At 44.6% G+C, this 19,900-nt stretch overlaps 1 protein-coding gene across 1 annotated transcript in view; it reads right to left on the reverse strand.

Annotated features, from left to right (window-relative positions):
- Positions 1-18,205, reverse strand: part of ARHGEF33 (Rho guanine nucleotide exchange factor 33) — a 33,499-nt gene extending 15,294 nt beyond the window's left edge. Inside the window, exons 1-11 of the mRNA XM_073339819.2 lie at positions 18,140-18,205; positions 15,296-15,421; positions 14,132-14,296; positions 12,492-12,613; positions 10,280-10,422; positions 9,249-9,308; positions 8,065-8,289; positions 5,634-5,763; positions 3,325-3,457; positions 2,022-2,105; positions 759-842 (exon numbers count right to left, since the gene is read on the reverse strand). Coding sequence (XP_073195920.2) covers positions 759-842; positions 2,022-2,105; positions 3,325-3,457; positions 5,634-5,763; positions 8,065-8,289; positions 9,249-9,308; positions 10,280-10,422; positions 12,492-12,613; positions 14,132-14,296; positions 15,296-15,421; positions 18,140-18,205 — 1,338 coding nt within the window. The remainder of the gene's footprint in view (positions 1-758; positions 843-2,021; positions 2,106-3,324; positions 3,458-5,633; positions 5,764-8,064; positions 8,290-9,248; positions 9,309-10,279; positions 10,423-12,491; positions 12,614-14,131; positions 14,297-15,295; positions 15,422-18,139) is intronic.
- Between the last annotated feature and the right edge of the window lie 1,695 nt (positions 18,206-19,900).

Raw genomic sequence — 19,900 nt, forward strand, 5'->3', positions numbered from 1 at the left:
CATCCTGTTTGCATTCTCTCTCCGCTCCTTCCTTCATGGCTCCACTTCCCTCTCACTGATGTTCTCACAGCCACACCCCAGGTTACATTCCCACCCCCCCTTCACAGGTCCTCCCCATCTCTAACACCCCTGTAAAAGCACTGAGTCATAGCCAGAGCGTCGCCACTCCACAGGGACGGATTAGCACTGTTTCCAAATTGGGAAACTCAGCTAGAGGGATCAAGCCATGACCCAGCCATGGCCAAGGTGTGGGCTGATGTCGGAGCTGGGCCTGGACAACAGGAGCCCTTCATGTCCATGCCAGTCCCGCTAGGCCATGCTGCCTCTCACACTAGTAAGCCACCACCTCTGTGGCTAGAGACCATGCTGGCTACTCAGCAAAGGAGCGGACTCCGCTGTACATGGTTGGCTAGTAGTTCCCAGCCGTCCTAGCCCAGTCACTGGAAGCCCACACATCCCTCACAGCTGTGAGAGGATCTGGGGTTTCTCAGAATAGAGGGCATTCCCGGGATGCAAAGGCTGTCCTGACCCTGAGGAAACTGCCAATTATGAGAGAGTCTCACGAGAAATCACTCCGAGAGACCAGTCTCCACTGGCTTCCACTTTCAAGGGCCCAGAGATTTCGCGGGGTGGCTGCAGCTGTGCAAGCCTCAAAGGCCAGCTCTGAGAGAAGTGACATGCAGTGTAAACATTAATACCAATTATTATCATCACAGGCCAATAGGGAGACCCAGGCAATCTTCATGCGTTAGTCCTACCTGTAACTGAATAAGGTATTCAGGGATACGCTGGACTATATGAAAGAACAGCATGTAGAGGTCAGACTTAATTTCTTCTTCCACCTGAATTGGAGAAAGTAGATTTAGCATCACTAGGGCATGTAAGTTCCCAGTGCAGTTTGTATTCACATGATGCTGTACAGTACATACAGCAACTCACAGGGAGTGACAGATGAATGACTATGAGATGAGGTGACAACAGTCCCAATCATGTTATGCTAAGGGCTGGACTGTGAGCCCACTGATTTCTGTGGAACTCCTCAAGGTGCAGGGCACTACTCTGTATGAATAAGGATATCAGCATCTGGCCTTTAGAGACCGCCCCTCTCCCCTGGGAGATACCACAGCACTTACATCCAACTGAGCTACACGAGCCATTAGACGCCTGGCATGAATGGAAAGAGGCTGGCAGCAAGGAGGTCTCAGGAAAGGGTCTTTCTCCAGGGCATGTGGAAAGGTTTATCCATTCTCCTACATACCCTCCCAGGCAGTGGTCTGGATGGGGTGCAAGGGAGAATCTCCTGGCGGGGGGAGGTTTTTTACAGATATTGATCCAATTGAACTTCTGGATGTAACTTCATTCAAATACATGGTGACATAAGAATGAGACAGCTGCCTTTGGTAACTCGGAACAACCAACTGATCAACAAGCCCATCATCCAAGAAACCAGTGTTTGGTAATGAAATAATTTGGTTAGCGGGATGGAAAAAAGTGGCAGGAAGAGACCCTGGAAAATATTATGTTCCAACAGCTGTGGGAAGTGGGGCAAGGATGGCGGGGTGGGGGTGTCAGTTTGCAAACAGAGAGATTGGATGGTTTGGAGGCACAGACTGGGGTAATCCAGGGACAGGGTCAGGTATTTCACAGAAAATCAAGACTCTCCCGGCATTCTCAGGCAGCCAGTGTATAATTAGCAATGACACAGTTATGCCGAAAGGTGTCAGTGGCTGCCATCAGTAGCTCTTGGGGCTAAAGACAATCGCAGACCTTGATTCATTGATTTCAGAAGCGTGTCTTGGGGTTCTCTATGCCATGTTTCCTGTGCTCAGGATTAACTGATATCTCTGTACTATTTCAACCACCTGATTCCTTACAGAAATTCCAGGAATACACTAATATTTGATTTGTCAAACTGCTACTTTCCACTGTGGGGGGAGGGTACTGATTGTGTCTTCAATATTGCCACTAATGACTGTGTGTCATGGTGGATGAGTCTCTGAAATAACATGGAAGAAGAGTACCTCCTTCAGAATCACCACGTGGATCAGCGAGACGCATTCCGGCAGGTCCCTCAAGTAAGCAATGTAGTAGTCCAGAAAATTGTTCTGAGGAACAAACCCATAAATGCTCAGTAAGGAATGTTAGTGGTTTGAAATTCTGCAGGGTTAGCCCCAGGCTCACTGTTGGCTCCGAGGTGTACAGAAGGGGGCAGAGGAATGGGGAGGGATAGCACACAGCTTGGTTAAGTTAGGCCATTATCCGTTCATGTACTTGTAACCCAGTCTGAAACAGTCACGACCAAACGATTGTAACATGGTGCCTGTCAAGCTGCAACAGTCAAACCCTGCTACACCAGTGGATGTGTGCAGGGCCTTCACCCAGTTCCTGCAGACTCTTTAGCTAGTCATCCTGTGTTGTGGTGTGGTCAGGATCTGAGCAAAGTCTTGGTGGCAGTGTAGGTAAGACCTAGGGGCCGGCTGACGCTAAACCCGGAGCCACAACGGGTTTGCACCATCCGACCCAGTTACCACGAGGCACCATGTTCACACGGTGGACTTTTTATTTTATTTTAAAATTTTTTTTGCGTGACGTTGCTCTGTTGGCCCCTCCAGAGGAACCACACTGCACTGCCACAGATTTACCAGTGCAAAGGCCCATGAGGGTTTAGGTTTTGCTCAGTCACACAGCAGGTGAGTCCTGGTCCTGTGTCCCTGCACCCAAACTCCCTCCCAGAGCCTGCACCCCCACCTACACCCCCCTCCCGCACCCAAACTCCCTCCCAGAGCCCACACGCCCCCCTGCACCCAACTCCCTGCCAGAGCCTGCACCCCCACCTACACTCCCTCCCGCACCCCCTCCTGTACCCCAACCCCCTGCCCTAACCTGTTGAAAGTGAATGAGGGTGGGGGAGAGTGAGGGATGGAGTGAGCGGGGGCGGGGCCTTGGAGAAGGGGGCAAGGCAAGGGCTGAGAGGGGTGGCTTGGGAGTCCCTGGAAATTTTTAAATCAAAATGGGGATCCTCGGGTTGCTAAAGTTTGAGAACCACTGGACTAGATGACCTCTTGAGGTCCCTTCCAGTTCTGCATATCTATGATTCTATAATGGCTGTACCATTTTTGACTTGAACTGGTATGTAGTACGTGGTATGGTAGGTAGACTTGTTATCCCTAGAGTTCTTTTAAACTTGTTATACAGCCAGACACCTAATTATTTTGGGGGGGAAATCTGCAGTTCTGTTTGATCCAAATCCACCATTATACATCGTTAAACTAAAGCAATTCTGATGCCTTTGTTGGGTGTATTCTGTCATGAGCACTACCATACCTCATCGTTTGTTAACTTCAGGAATATGTCTCCCAGGATTCCTGGACGTGGCCAACTCAGCACCCTCTCTTGCAGTGTGTGAAGTAAGTCTACATGCTGCTGGACCAGGTATCGTAAAGAACTGGGGAAAAAACTAAAGAGGGAAGATAACTGATATTGATGCATGGAGAAGAATATAGAAGTTCATCTAGAAAAAGAAGCAGATTCCTAGGCTTTAGGAACCCACCGATTCTGCTCACATTCATGGGCCAGCCATTTAAAGTTTGCTGGGTTTGCTTTATAAGGTATTATTAATCATCGTTATTATGGTAGAGGCTTGGGACCAATGATGCCCCATTGTGCTAGGCGCTGTACAAATACAGAGTTGTAGGCAGTCCTGCACCAAAGAGCTTGGAATCTAGTGTTTTATGGTTCCAGTTCACATGGTTTTGCACTCACTGGGCCAAATTCTCCATTGCCTTGTGTAATCGACTCTGCCCAGCAGGGCATGAACCTACACAGATAAAAGCATAAGCCATTATCATGCTTGAGTTAGAGGACTTGGGCCCCAGTCCTGAAAACACATATAGAAGTAGGATGGGGCTCATAAACCTTGCCTTATTCACTGTGCACTTTACAAGGTGTACCTTATAAGAAGAACTGATCAAAACTTCCATCCTGTGAGAAATTCCAATATTTTGACAACTGTTTTCATCCCAAATCAGGCTGAAAATACAAAATATTTAAATATTTTGCTGAATGGAAACCTCAAAAAATCTTTGTTTAGAAATATCAAAATATTTTGGTTTTGGTTTGTTGAACCAAACTGAATCTGCGTGATGGGAGTTGTAGTTTGGATGCCTCATACCTCCAATCTCTTCTATGGGCTGGGCTTCCTCCTCAGACTGTCTCCCAGAATGCACCTATGTCAAGGGACTCTCACAATGCATCTCAGGAATTTAACTGGAGAAGAGACCGTGGTGCATTGTGGGAGATGTAGTCTGGTTCGGGAGCCCATAGAGGAGAGTGGGGTCATGAGGTACCTGAACTACAACTCCTATGAGTCACTGTGGCAGCTCAGGGAGACACAGATTAGTTTTAAAATGACCTGAAACTAAACATTTCCATTTAATTCAACAAACTGAAATATTTAGATTCAGGATGATCTGACCCAAAACAAAATATTGGATATAATTTGATTTACCTGACAGAACACTGAAAAATTTCAGCAAAATCTAAATTTTCCCATGGAAAATTTCAATTGTGCAGAAACAGTATTTGTCATCAAAAATTGTTTTGATGGAAAATTACCAACTAGCTCCAAAGGCTGAGTGGGGAGAGAGAAGATATGATATATTGTATTTTATGATAAAAAGCATGTGATCATCTCATTAAAGGCTATAATGCAGTATGTACATGGAAACCATGCCAAGCTTATCATGATATTATTAATATACAGCGAGGACATGGGCAGAGATAGTTTTGAAGCATGTGGCCATAGGACTATGCAGAGATCCTGAAAGGAGGAAAAGGTAAAAGAAGAACCAGAAACATGGGGAGGAAACAGACATGAGACACAGGAGGTGGAAAGAAGAATGACAAGAGACAGACTGGGGAAATGCCCTTTACCCATGTATGATACTGAATAATGTATTTTATATTCAACTATAATGGGACAGCAGTAACTGGGTCCATAGTTCATGTGAAAGCCAGCCAACTTCCAGTGGCGGAGGGAGAGGTATGGACTGAGAGTCTGAGATTGGGGGGCTTTGTTCTCAGGTCTCAAATAGTGGGTGCAGGGGGAGACAGGAGGGAGGACAGCAGGATGGGCAGAGAGGGAAGATTAAATGAGGTGAGTCAAAGGGCATGGAGAAGGGACTAGAGGAGGCAAGAAATGTTTGGAAATAAGGCATAATTTTTTAACAGGGAAGGTAATTAATGCTTGGAACAATTTACCAACAGTCATGCTGGATTCTCCATCACTGACCATTTTCATATCAAGATGGGATGTTTTTCTAAAAGATCTGCTCAAGGGATTATTTTGGGGAAGTTCTATGGCCTGTGTTATACAGGAGGTCAGACTAGATGATCACAGTTGTCCCTTCTGGCCTTGGAATCTATGAATTGATGAAAGCAGAGAGACAGGAAAAGGCAGAATCTTTTACCCAGGTTAAAAATTTTAAATACCTAAAGCTTTCTGGCTATAAAAAATATTAGGCACTTAAAGGTTTCAAAGTGGCTAAGAGAAAGTTCCCAAAAAAATTTTTGGGGAAAAAACTCTGAATGTTGAAAAGGCCCTTTTATAAAAGTCAGTGTGACGGTTACAATACCTTCTCTCTTTGGTGTTCCTCTTCACGTCTGAGCCTTGCAACGTGGCTTTGATCTTCAGGATCAGGGACAGGTTGATGACATATTTCCTCTCGGATTCGAGCAGCTCCAAAGCAATGCTCTGCCTTTTGGCTTCAACAAAAAGTTTGATTTAAAAGAACATGTTAAAAGCTGCACACTTGTGTTTGACTGTAGAGTTGAAAGGGAAAGACTGAAGGAGCTTCCTCTTTTCATGTAATTTTCCTCACAAATATCAACTGCTAGCCCTGATCCTGCAAAGTGCTCCACCCAGGATCAGTACCACAGTCTATTTACAAAGGAAGACTGAAAACAAGTGTGTGTCTCCCCTCGAACGCCAGAGTTTCTGAAAGATCAGGTTTTTTAGAAATCATAAACAGAAAATTCACATCAAATTTGTTACTAAATTGCTGCATCTCCAGTAATTATACTACCCTTTACATCAAATACACTGTGCCAATGAGAACAGTCAGGGCCAGATCCTTCGCCTGTTTGCACCACTTAGAGCTGCACTAGCAGAGAAGTTGGGATTTCCTTCGGTGCGGAGGAACCCACAGTTGACTCAGAACTGTCTATGCCACCTCTATCTCTAAGAGGCTTCTACATCATAAGCTAGAGCAGCCCTGAGGCCACTCTGACATATCACAGGGGCTGAATTAGCCCCTGGCTTCCCCAAGGAATGCAGTTATTCCCTGGACTTGCCTTGTGACTGCCACTCAAAACAATTCACCAATGAGGAGAGTCCAGCCCAAAAGTGAGTATAATGAGTATACTGGCTCTTTAAGACTGAAGTGGGAAGTCTCTAGCATATTCACTGGATTTAGGGGTGTGGCAAGAAAAAACAGCCACTGAGAAAGCGGAAGTGATTTCGGGGAGGAAGCAGAGCCAGACATCTGCTGCTGTTCAGGGCCTGAGACTGAAGCCTATTCTTGCAGCCCCGAGGGAATGTTGGAGTCAGTACTCCTGGGCCTGCTAAGAACTGTAGGGCTCTGAAGCAAAGCATGCTGGGAAGGATACACAGCATATATAATCAGCTTCCTCCCGCAGAAGAGGCAGAGACTTTGAGGTAATGGGATGCAGAAGAATAGTCTCTCCTAGCTGAGATGGAGAAGCAAAACTATTTGCTTCTTTGTACTTTGCCACAGATTCTCTGTGACCTCAGAGAGAGACCAGGCAGAAGGAACAATCCCAGGGACAGAAAGTTTGTTTGTCCATTGCCAAAGATATAAAGGACTGAGGAGCAAGGCTACAAGGAGGGTAAGGTTTTTTGTTGCTTTTTAAAGGACTCCGCAGGTGTGGCCTGCTGTGAACTATGGGCTGTCCCAGGGAAAATTATGTGCAACTGTAAAAGGACCTTTATAATGGAAATGTCAGGCAACCTTATCTATAAAGGGCATGATAAATACACCCTCTGTAATCTAACCAACAAAGAACTGCATCAGTCTGTCTGGAGCCCCTCAGGAACACAGCACAGCCTTTCCAATTCTTGTTCCTACAGGACTGAGAGCCACATGGTCCCAGAATAGCACTCAGGCAGCTCCCTCCAAACCGAGGCAGGGTTTTGCATGCATCCTTCTCTCAGGGGCTATCAATCGATGGGGCAGTTACAAGCAGAGTTGTGCGAAAAATGGATTATTTGATTTGCTGGCAATTCTGAAAAAAAACCAAAATCTTTTTGGGTCAAACAAAACATTTTGTTCAACCTGAAACATTTTGTTTCAATATCAAGTCTTTCTGTAACGTTTTTCATTGTTTAATAAAATTAAAGGAAGTCTCTAAATTGACATTCATTTCAAACCAAAACACTGAAATGGTTTGTTTTGAAAATGTCAAATTTTGGAAAACTTTGGAATTCCTATGGACTGAAACAGTTCCGCCAAACTGACATGAATTCTCATGACGTGATGGTGTTGCCACATCTGAATTTTTTGCCAAAAAAGGTTTCGGCTGAAAATGTCACCCACTTCGTTGTTGTCATGGCAAATCCCAATTAGCAGCATAAAAGGGACAAGAATGTCAATGAGATAAGGTGGATGAGGTAATATCTTCTATTGGACCAGTTTAATGTTAGTGTCACTCATCAGCTGTCAGGGTCCTGGTGAGCAGATTTTATGTCTGACAACACCCTTTGCTGGTGGTTCTAAAAAGAAATTTGGGGGGGCATTTCTGGTTCATGGGAAATTTAGAAGAAAATTGGTTTTGTTCCCCTAACTCAAATTTTGGAATGCCAACATTTCTCGCAAATGGGAAATCCTGCATTTCAGCTAGCTCTCCTCTGAAACCTAAAACAAACTTGCAACTTAAACTACTCGTAGGTCCCATTGCTAACTCATTTGATTCCAGACTAGTGCTGATGGCTTCTAGAATCCCAAAGCCTCCATGCTTTTTAGCCACAGCTGCTTTTATTAGTCTTACCAGCGAAAGAAGTTTCACATAAGACATTGTCCACTGAAGTGTATCTGCTTTGGCCTGTTTCCTTCACTCTGTCTGAGTGCTCCTTAGAAATATATTCATCACCCCACTCTTTACTGTCTTTGGGCTGCTTCCACACAGTCGATTTGGGGTGGCCCTTTGGCTGAATGTCAGCTGGCAGGGAAGGCTTGAGGCTTTCTTCTGTCTCTGGATTTGCACTGCTCCCACCTAGAAACCACAAGCTACTGTCAGGACTTTGCAATCTTTGTAAAAAGTCTGCATGAAAAACTGCTATGTAATAATAATTACAAAGCACGTCCCTTTCAAAGTGATAGGGATGCTGTACAGCACCCCTAATAGACACTTTACAGTGGATATACTTTTCCATAGGGATGAAGCCCAAGTTCCCCTGCCTGTAGGGGCAATTTGAACTTGCAAAAATGACACCTGACTTCTTGTTGTCTGAAGAATGCTTTGCAGTTGCAAGTCAGAGCACTGGTTTGCACCAGCAATCAGGTACTGGTTCAAATATTCAGATTTGCACCACCAATTCAAATGCCACTGCGAAAATGCAAGTGCAAATTCCACTCACAAGATGGATGCCACCCTTTTGAAAATCTCTTCCTAAAATCATCCAATACAGTAAAGACAGCACTGTGAAGAAATCACTATTGTAACAGTGCAAACAAGAACAGATAGGAGGGGTGGAAAACCGGGAAGAAAGTTTCTAAATATATAGGGGTCACTAGTGGATTCTCCACAATGTGCCTGACTTGTCTTGCTAGGTCCTTGTCAGCCTTATCTATCCCTTTAATTGGATTCTAATAGAAAATGTAGCTAATTTCCCCAGATTTTTTTTTAAAGAGAACCAAAGTGAAAGAAACATCCTGAATTGTAAAATGCTTCTGGTGACTATGGTAAATTTGCACTGGAAATTTTGGTCTGTTCTTGCAAAAAACCAGAAAAAGAAAACCACATTCTTGCAAAGATTCTTTTATCACAAATCTACCAGGAGTTCAGTTAAACCACTGCGCTAATTGACTTTGAAGTATTTGTTTTTCCGGAGCAAAACTCAGCATTAGCTGGAAATAATTATATAAATTTACCATTCCATTTTGTCAGGATTCCTCTAAAGAAGCTGGTTGGTGAACCCTGGAGGAGGTTTTAAAAGGTAAATATTCACCTACCAGGGCCTGACACTACTTTCACATTTCCTTCTCCAGCTGCCATGGATCTGGTATCAGAGGCTGTGGAAGAATGAAGGAAAGCTACGTAAGATGTTAATATAGCTAGACATGAGCAGGTGTTTGTGTAGCAGGTTTCTTCTTGAAAGGTGTAGTCAAACCATAAAAAAGGAAAGTTTAGATTTTTAATTCTTTAATATTAGCCTGTGGAATGCCTCTTTTAGGTCTTCTCCTGAGAAAGATCCATTTAAACTCTTGATTTCTTTACCAGCTGGGTCATAAGAACGGCCATACTGGGTCAGACCAATGGTCCATCTAGCTCAGTATCCTGTCTTCTGACAGTGGCCGTTGCCAGATGCTTCAGAGGGAATGAAGAAAACAGAACAATTTATTGGGAATAGAAAGGAATGGAAAACACAGCAAACTCTTTGATGAAACGTTATGCTGAATATTTTTTTGACATTTTAATTTTAATTTTGAATTTTTCTGAGCAGTTAACTTTGGGAATTTTTTTCTCCCTAACTACCAATTTTAATAAGGAGAATATAACCCAGAAGTTTGGTCCACAGAAGGTGACCCTGGAAGCAACAGGTTCTGATAGCAAAACAGAACTGTTTAATATTTCTTTGGTACTTGTCGTCTTCAAAATTAAGCATGTGCGTACATGCTTTTCTGAATCGGGGCCTAAATAAAACCCAGGTCTAATCCAGCCCAAGAACTCTCAACAGCTATCAAAGTATGCATGCTTCTCCTAGCACCGGGGCCTATCAATGCAAACTAGCTTCTCCCCATGGCCAGTCCAAACACTAGCTGTGCTCTCCACCCCGAATACATCCAAACTTCACGAGACCTCTCTCAGACCTGTGCCTGGATATCCTGCCCTAATCCAGCCATGTTAGTGTGTGTACACAAAGATGCTGACAAATACTGATATCTGCAATGTACATCTCACCTTATCCTTTGAAAGCTTACTATGGGGAGTATTTTTTAGAGGAAAGGGAAGGAACCCTTGCTTCATTCTCCCTCACTCATACCTCTCTCATAGGTTGCATGGTGCAAAAGACTTGTAAGATCTTCATTAATCAGAACAGGTTCCGGGAGATTTATAGATCGGAACGGACTGCCTTGTAGAGGTGTAGGCACTGTTTGTGACCCGTGTTCATCCTTTTGTGTTCTTCTGTGAAAATAAAGAGAGGCAACTGGAAAGCACAATACCACAGAGCAAACGCTCAGCTTAAACTGCAATCTTGACAAACTTCAATACAAATATGAGCGCTCATACAAACCCAAGACAACTCAGGAGGCACTCCAGGCCCAACACCTGGGCTTGCATGACATGAGGAAGTTGCATTGGATACAGTTCACTAACATGACTCTGGGAGCACCTTCTCCTGGCTGCAGGACAGTGTCATGCCAGATACATTCTTCTTAGATATTTAGCCAAGTAACTAAGGCCTGGATGCACAAAAGGAGTTAGGTGTTGGGATGTGTCCAACGCCTAGAAAATCATTGAGAGTCACCAAGGGGATGTTATTAGTGTGGCCTGTAAAAGGAGCCCCCCGGGTGGTCTAAGCACAATTGGGCTTTGGGGCACACACAATTCACATCAGAATTGCAGCTGTAACTGCATGAGCCAGGGAGCAGCTAACACTAGCTGCTTTGCATTGCCTTATCATAGAATACCAGGGTTGGGAGGGACTTTAGGAGGTCATCTAGTCCAACCCCCTGCTCAAAGCAGGACCAATCCCCAATTTTTGCCCCAGATCCCAAATGGCCCCCTCAAAGATTGAACTCACAACCCTGGGTTTAGCAGGCCAATGCTCAAACCACTGAGCTATCCCTCCCCACCCCCGATCAGAGCAGCTGTTTTGAAAATCGGCAGGCAGTCACGTGGCAGCACTCTGGGCTTTTGGTATGGCATCAGCAACATGCCCCCGGCTCTCTCTTTGGCCATTGGGCAGCTCACCCAAGAGGGGAAAGGGAGGAGGAAGCGGATAATGATTGCAGAGACACTCCCCCAAAACAGGATGCATGCGCCATGGGCTCGCTTTGCTGTGGAACAAGTGCATGGTGTGCAATGGTCCACGCGAGAGACCCAAGCTATTCAGAACCCCTGCAAGGAGTTGCAATGGATAAGGAGAATTTCACACAGGAAATGCTGTGTACCTGGCAAGCTACAATCTCCACTGACTAAGGGTTCCAACAGACCTTTCCTATTCTGTCCTACAGAGGTTCTCGTACCACACTTTCCACTATAGCATCCGAGCACCTTCAGGTTGTGCATTAAGTGATGTGGCTAACCTCCGTTAGGGTTCTCATCCCTGGATGGGTCTCAGTCTGCTGCTACCACCAGCATACAGCAGCTTCTGAGTGCCGTTAGCAGGAGGGCTAGTAACTATAACCACAGGATGCCCCCAACAGACACCACCAGCAGCAAGTTGTCCCCGGTGCTACAGACTGCCTATGGGTTACCCCCGTGGCAGCCAGCTTAGGGAGTGAGGGGACCATCAAGCGTCCCGTTCTGTCAATGTGCAGGTCAACTGCCACCTCAGCCACCTCGTCACAGAGATGCTGGCACAGTGCCCACATGCACTGCTTGAGTCACGTGTACTTGGGATGCTTTGCCTGGCAGGGGAAGCTGCATGGTGGCAGGATACCGGGTAAGTAGCAGTACACGCACTGTTATTGTCTGCAATACTCCTAAGGGTCTGTCTTTTGTAATACTGCCCGTGGGATTTTCAAAAGAGGCTAAGTGACTTAGGAGCATAGTTGCCATTGACTTTAGAGGGATTGTATAATACTGTATGCCATTGGCTTCCAGTGGGATTGCATGATACTATATGCCATTGGCTTCCAAATGGGACTGCATAATATGGTACCCCATTGCTTTAGGAGCACAAGTTCCATTGGAAGTCACTTTTGAAAAGCTTACCCTACATTTTTAAACAGTTCTACATTTTTCAGTAAAACCTTAGTTGAGGTTTACCTTGAAGTTACTCAAGTCACTTTTCACTAACTCTCTTGGATCAACAATGAGGACATTAAAGCTGTTAATCATTTCTCTGGTGTGTTGGATACGTAGTCTCATCTGAAATGCTTGATGTGCCTCTAAAGGCCAACATCTTCTCTACTCTACAGGGATTACAGCTGTCTCCAGACATGAAGAAATGAAGCTAATCTACACTAATGGAGGCCACTTCTAATTAACAATGAGCACTTCAGGACACTCTGGGTTTAGTTCCTTACTTAGTTTTCACTTTCCGGGATTCCCTACGTTTCTCTTGTTGCAGCTGTTCAATTTTCTGTTGCATTTCCTCTTGCTTGGAACTGATCACTTCAATCTTCGACTTGGCATCACTGAGCTCCTCCTAAAACCCAGAATAAATTCAGACATCACTTAGAGAATTTAGATACTAATGCTCCCTGGTAGTGATGAAATGCATGCCTGGAATGATACTGTGCTCATGAGTACAGTCCACATTGATTAGAAATTATTGGAATAAAGAAACCATTGGTCATATGATATTATTCTCTTGCAGTAACAGCATGTAACTTATCCCATGTATTGGAAATCTCTGCCATAACCGCAGTTACTGGAGTATGTTTGGGCACCTTAACCAGCATGAGAAAGGAAGCTTTTGTGAGGCAGAGAGAGACAGAGTCAAAGGGCCTCATTCAAAGACCATTAAAGTCCATGGAATGACTCCCAATGTCTTTAAGGGCCTTTGGATGAGAGACACAGAGAGCAGCTGGTAGTCGCCTTCTTGTGGCCCTCATCCCACAATGGGGACACTCACATGTAAGTATTTGCAGGATTGGGACCTTAGTTTGCTTTTTTTATTTTTAAATTATCCATTTAACCTTTTTCCCATATAACTTCATATGGGTGGGTGGGAGGAGCTAGGGGTGGTGCTGCAGAGCTGGGAGAATCCATCACCAAGAGGTTAAGCCATCTCTCCCCCTGCTATGCACTCCCAGAGAGGCGCAAAGCTTCTAAAATGGGGGCCAGGATCTGCCCCAAGGCTGGAGTTTGTGTTGCTCAGGTGTTTCTCTCCCACTGAAATCAACTGAGCCCAACTTTCTGAATGACTTTAGTCCACCCTTAGAGGGTTTTAACTGAGTTCATTTATCTACATGTTCGGTCTCCCACTCATGAAACCAGAGAGGCTCTGTTCAAGCTTCAGTATGACTCTATAGCAATGCCCTTCAGCGATGACCTACAAAACCCCTGCTCTCCCAGACCTGGGCACCCCGGGCACTGGCTGTGTAGGAGTTCTATGATGAGGGACATATGTATACACGTCATCAAGACTCATTTTCACTTGTGACCTATGATATGACGGGACTGGCTTTGGGTCTCTACAGCTAAGTCCAGCTAGTTCATTAATCCAATGTGATAAGTAGCCTCACCCAGAATATGGGTTCCAAGTAGTTCATTTTCTCTGTTTGTTTTAGTTTAACTCATTTCTGGGCTTGGCCTGTAGCTGCATGTTCTTTTATGCTGTTCAGAACAGGCAAGGGTGTTGTGGCATATTTTAAAACTGTGTTAAAATTGTAGGCTTGCATTATAAATGACAGGGGTTTTTCCTAGTCTTGCTTGCAGGCTAGGGGGTTTTGTAGGGATGTGTGAAATCTGAGACTGGCAACAATCAGTCTGCAGCCAGACAGCCAAAGTGGGTTGAGTTGTCCTCTCTGTGGTAGGGAGCAGCCTGCTTAGTCTCTCTTTGTTTTGGGGTTCTTGCATGGTGGTGTTCTCAATTCTAATAAAGTCATGTTACATTGTAGTCTTCTAGCAAGGACACTTACGTTTTTATCAAAGACCTCTGTGAGTATCCATTGAATGTAACAGGTGTCTGAAGAATGTAACAGGTGGGAATAGCTCCTACCTTGAAAGAGTTCAGCGAATTCTTCATCTCTGCCACTTTCTCTTCCATTGTGCAGTGGCAGCTCTTAACCTTCTCCTCCAGAGCATACTCTCCATGCTGAATTCTTGAAAGTTCCTGCATTGCTTCAGTGAAACCAGTTTTTAGTTCAGAGGCCAGTGCCTGCAACTAAAAGGAACCAGAAACAATGTGAATCCAAGCCCTCCTAACGTGCTATTAGGAGCAGTGTCCGTTAAGTTCATCAGAACCTCAATTTGGCGTGAGGACACAAGGGCTTATGGAACCCATTCATTGAGGTGCTCTGTCCTCATCTAAAGGTGCCTGGGCCATAGGGGTTGATGAGCCTGTGACTTGACTTGGCTAATAGACCTCAATCATTTCGCTCAGGCAGTAGTAGCTCATACCTTTACATCCAGAATTTCTCAGGTTCAATTCCTTCTCAAACTACAGTCTGTTCACCTCTGAGAGAAGGGAAAAGTTAGTCTGAGGGGGAAGGTGGCCTGGATATTAAGGACCGTAAATGACACCTAACATATTTGCATAACAAAACAGTCAAAAGTTAGCAAGCAGTCAGCAAATTAAACCATTCTTGAGCAAGACTCTCCTCAGATCACAAGACACCAACTCTCCTCAGGTAGGCTTTACGCTGATTTCTAAAATGGAGAGTTTCCCTTGCTCTTTGAGGGTCAGTCATGCCTTCTCCCTCTGTGGGAGAAGTGGGGAGCACCTGTCCTGTCCCAGTGGGAGCTCCTGGCACACACTCTGACTGCGGGTTGTAATGCAGTAGTACCTACAGCTCCTGGCCCCATTGGGGGAGAGTGACTGAAAGCACCCCTGAATTCACACCCTACACACCATTGTAATAATCTTTGTACAAAATATGCCTTGCGAAGTATCATTTGAAAACTAATAACTCTCTGGTCAATAATATCATGATGAAATGTCTGTAGCAACGTTATATGTAAAGTTATGAAATCCCCCTTTATGATGTTATTAGCACGTGTCCAAAACCACACAGCCCTGCCTAAGCAACGGCTGTTAAATATTCCTGTTCTAAACAAAGGAATGTGTGTTTACCTCAGTTTCCATAAAAGTAGTAAATAGGGTCCTTGAGACAGCAGAGGAAGGAAATGGCAGGGGACAAAGCAAATTTGCATTTCAACAAACCCAGGTGGGAAGAAAGAACATGGATCCTTTTTCATCATCAGACTCCATGTCATTTTCTTTACTGTTTGCATAAACTTTGCTTTGAAGGCTAATCTTCAGCAGAATCCATTTCAAAGGTTCACTGGACTAGAAGAGAGAAGGGCAGAGAACCCCAAGTTCTTTCACCTGAGAAGACAAAGGCACCAGCACCTTTGGGCCTCTGGGAGAGATCCTGACCAAGTAGAGTCAGTCACCATCTTGCTGGAAGACATGAATTGAGAAAGGCCATCTTGAGCAGAGGCCTTGAACCAAAACTTGCTAGATTAAGTTTTAGACTTTTAGATGTGTGTTTTAGCTTTTAGTTGCTGGTAACCACTTCTAACTTCATCTCTTATATTTGAATTCACTTTAAAACTATCTTCTTTTGTTAATAAACTTGTTTTATTTTTTAATCTAAATCATTCCAGTGCTGTGTTTAAACTGAACTGTTTGGTAACTTCAGGTAAAGTAGCAAACTATTGCTTATTGACTGTATAGGAGCAACTTAACTTTAATAGCTGAACTGTCCAGGAGAGGGCCTGACAGTGCAGAATACACATTTTGGGGAAAATTTGGGACTGGGAGTGTGTTGGGGTCACCCTTCAAGTAACAACCAAGGCTGGTGGAAGCCAGAGCATGACTAGTGTGTTGCTGACAGGCTGTTGGACCAAGAGCTGCTGGACCAGGGCTACCATTATACAAAGACACTTAGGGTGTAACTTGCATGGTGATAGGCTGTTTATGAGTGGCCCAGGCTGGGAGCTACAACAGCAAAGCATTGTGAGACACCCAGGGTTACAGGGCAGGTGGTGAGATAACCCCTCACTGATCTGGATTGCACCACAGAATGTGATAGTGATGTGGTCAAAGCAGGATTTATACAAAGCTTGTTATTTTAACTGAGGTTTACACTTCAATCACTGGTGTAACACTTTTAAGTGATTCTCAAGTGTGGTGGGTGGGAACAGTCAAAAGAAAGGTTACAGCTTTATTATTTTCTGTTTGTTTATTTCAGGAAAGGAAAATAGAACAAAAGTAAAGCATAAACATGAGCGACAGTGAAGCAACTACAAAGTGAGAGCTGGTCAGGCGGGAGAATGAGTAGAAAGAAAACGAATGTGGACATCAGAAATGGTTAGCTGAGCAGAAAGTCGGAAATAGAGATGAGAGCCAAGGAGAGGGAGGCCGAAAGGAAGCAGCAAGAAGGAGCATGTTGGCGGGCCATGGAGCTGAAAGAGTTGGGAGCCCAAGAAAAAGAGAAGGAAAGACTGCCTGCCCAGAGCATAAGGGACAGGCGGGGCAGAATCCGCCATCCCCAGTTACTCCCTCCATCCAAGGAACACCCAGCTGGGATAAGTTGTGCCCTGCATACAAGGAAACAGACTGTACTGAAGCATACCTCATCAGTTTTGAAAGGCTAAGTGAACTACATAAAGTTCCAGAGGACAGGACAGGACAGTCCCCATTCTGATTGCAAAACTCTTGAGTAAAACTTTACGTGTATTTAATGAAATGCAGATTGGAGAAGCTTTGATATATCCTGAATTTAAAAAAGCTGACTGGCAAAAGGATTCAAATTACCCCTGAGGTGTACAGGTTGAAATTTAGAAATCCCAGGAAAAGTGCTGGAATGAGTCATAGTGAGTGCCTATAAAATGTGTGACCTAATGAGAAGTGCAATATGGCATACACCTTTAAATTCTCTACAGGAAGTTGCCATCCTTTGATAAGAAACTTCTTATTTTCTCTATAAATAGATCTAAGTGCTGTGGTGCTAAGCAAAGTGCTGGTCCTGAGCTGAATCTTTCACACTGGGAACAGGAGGCCTGGTAGTTCTGAAAGTGTCCAGGGGATAAGGGGCTGGATGCTGCAGGGAGCACTCCGAGGACTTGGGGGTTGGTGCGTGCCTCTTGCTACTGGTACACAGAGAGCGAGAACTGAGGAGGCCTGAAGGTCGGTGCTTGTGTTGCCAGAGATTGGTGGTTTCTGGGAGCTGTTTCACAGCAAGCACAGATAAGACTTCCTTATGCTAAGGGTCAGTGGTGGAGAGGTGCATCACAACCCTGGGTACCCCTGGGCAGCGTCTGTTTCAAATCTACCCCTAATTCCATCCATCAGCTCTATTCAATTCCTGGACATGCACTTCCAGAGTTATTTGGGAAGGGGAAAAAAGCAGAATGAAATAGGAATTTCCATGGGATTACAGTGGCACCCCCTTTGTCTGCCTCAATTGTGATGAATACATTAATGGGGCCAACCGACGACTCTCCAGCACCACCTACTATAATGAACTCAAAGACAACCCCACACCACAGTTTACCCAATTTAAGGATATCATCAAAACCTTCCCCAGATAAACAAGGGAACCCAGGCAGATACATTATATCTGGCCACGGCACTCTTACTGAAGCAATATCGGGACTCATAGAAACGATCCTCAAACCACTCCTCACACAAAGGGCCAGCTTCCTCTAGGATACAACCTACTTCCTCAGCAAACCCGCAACAACAACGACCTCCCTCAGAACATCATCTTTGCCACCATGGATGTCACCTCTCTATACCCCAACATCCCTCACAAAGACCGCATAGCTGCCTGCCTCAAATATTTACAAGACAATGGACAACCCTCAGATCTCCACCCCAAATACATTGCCAGACTCATCCATTTCATCCTCACCCATAACAATTTTACATTCAACAACAAACACTTTGTCCAAACCATGGAAACAGCCAAGGGTATTATGATGGCTCCCCAATATCCCAACCTCTTTGTGGCCACCTTGAAAATTTCTGGACAAATGCACCACGAAATCAGTGATATACCTGAGATACATTGATGATATTTTCATCATCTGGACAGATGACTTTAACTCCCCCATGGATTTCCATCACAACTTCAACAATCACCGTCCTTCTATTAAACTCTCTCTGGAACACTCCCACACCAGCATCCACTTCCTGGACACCATGAAGAACTTCAACAATGGAACCCTACAGGCAACTATCTACAAGAAACCCACAGATCTCCACCCCTACTTCATAGCACTAGTAACCACCTCAAACGCACCATGAAATCTGTTATCTACAGCCAGGCACTCAGATACTACAGAATATACTCTAAGGAGAAAATCCAGGATACACATCTCAACACACTCAAAACTGCCTTCACCAAAAAAGGACACTCCACCAGAGAAGTAGATAGCATCATGGAACAGGCCACCCAAATACCCTGAAAAAACCTGCTTCAATACAGAAATAAAACCCACTCTGTCTGCACACCACTAGTTGTCACGTACCACCCCATACTGGAATCCATATGGGATATCATCAAACAGCTACAACCCATACTCGGTGGGGACCCCATCCTGAAAAAAATCTTTCCTGAACCCCCTCTTCTGGTCTTCAAACAACCCCCATAACCTCTCTAAGGTCATCATTAGAAGCAAGCTCCCCATAGACCAGGACACACCAACTCAAAGCAGCAGAACAGCAGATGCAAAACTTGCAGACATGTCTCCACTTGTATGATGATCAATACCCCCACACGACACCTTTCAAAATCTATGGGTCCTACACTTACCTATCACATGTGGTGGTGTACCTCATCCAGTGCACTAAATGCCCCAATAGTAACTGTGTATGAAACCAGACCATCACTACACTCTCAAATGAATGTCAACAGGAAAATGATAAAAGACAAAAACACCATATCACCTGTGGGTGAACACTTTTCACGAAGCCATCAATCTATATCTGATCTATCTGTCCTCATCCTCAAAAGAAACCTGCAGAACACTTCCAAAAGATGAGCCTGGGAGTGTAAATTCATAACTTTGCTAGACACTAAAAATCATGGACTGCTTTCCCCCTGCACCACTTCCTTTCCTCCCCCTGACTGGAGGGGTGTTAATGGGTCACGTCACCTGGAATGGTCCCTTGAAGTATGTGTTTACTTATGATAAACAATCTGTTCAAATCTGCTATTTAGCAGTGACACCTTGAGTTAGTTTCCCAGCCCTGAAGAAGAGCTCCATGTAGCTCGAAAGCTTGTCTCTCTCACCAACAGAAGTTGGTCCAATAGAAGATATTACCTCACCCGCCTTGTCTCTCTAATCTCCTGGGACCAACATGGCTGCAACAACACTGCGTAGCACACAGGGTATTGTTAACTATACTGTTTGGAAACCATTCATACAAGAAACAAGGCCTGAAAACTTCCCTCTCCCAATTACATTATTATTAATTATTATTATTTTAGTTGCCTCACCAGGCCTCTTATGCTGTTGGTCTGAAGTTATAAATAAATGCTACATTACTCGACGCATGGCTCTCATCTCTTGTTAATGAGCCCTTAAGCAAATAGTAATTTCACAGAAATATTACTGTTAGGACTTTCCGCAAACCCTAAGCACCAGGGCAATTTCAGTTAATTTTCCCAACTATTCCCCATGGAATGGCCCGATGCATTGTCCTGTCATGGAATAGCTAACAGCTATACCACCACTAGATGTTAGAAGAGCTACTAGAGTCTTACATTTATTGATGACCGTGTCAGAGATTAGTACCCTTTCTGGTCTGAGAATT

Source organism: Lepidochelys kempii, chromosome 3, assembly GCF_965140285.1.
Source record: "Lepidochelys kempii isolate rLepKem1 chromosome 3, rLepKem1.hap1, whole genome shotgun sequence".
Classification (NCBI taxonomy): domain Eukaryota; kingdom Metazoa; phylum Chordata; order Testudines; family Cheloniidae; genus Lepidochelys; species Lepidochelys kempii.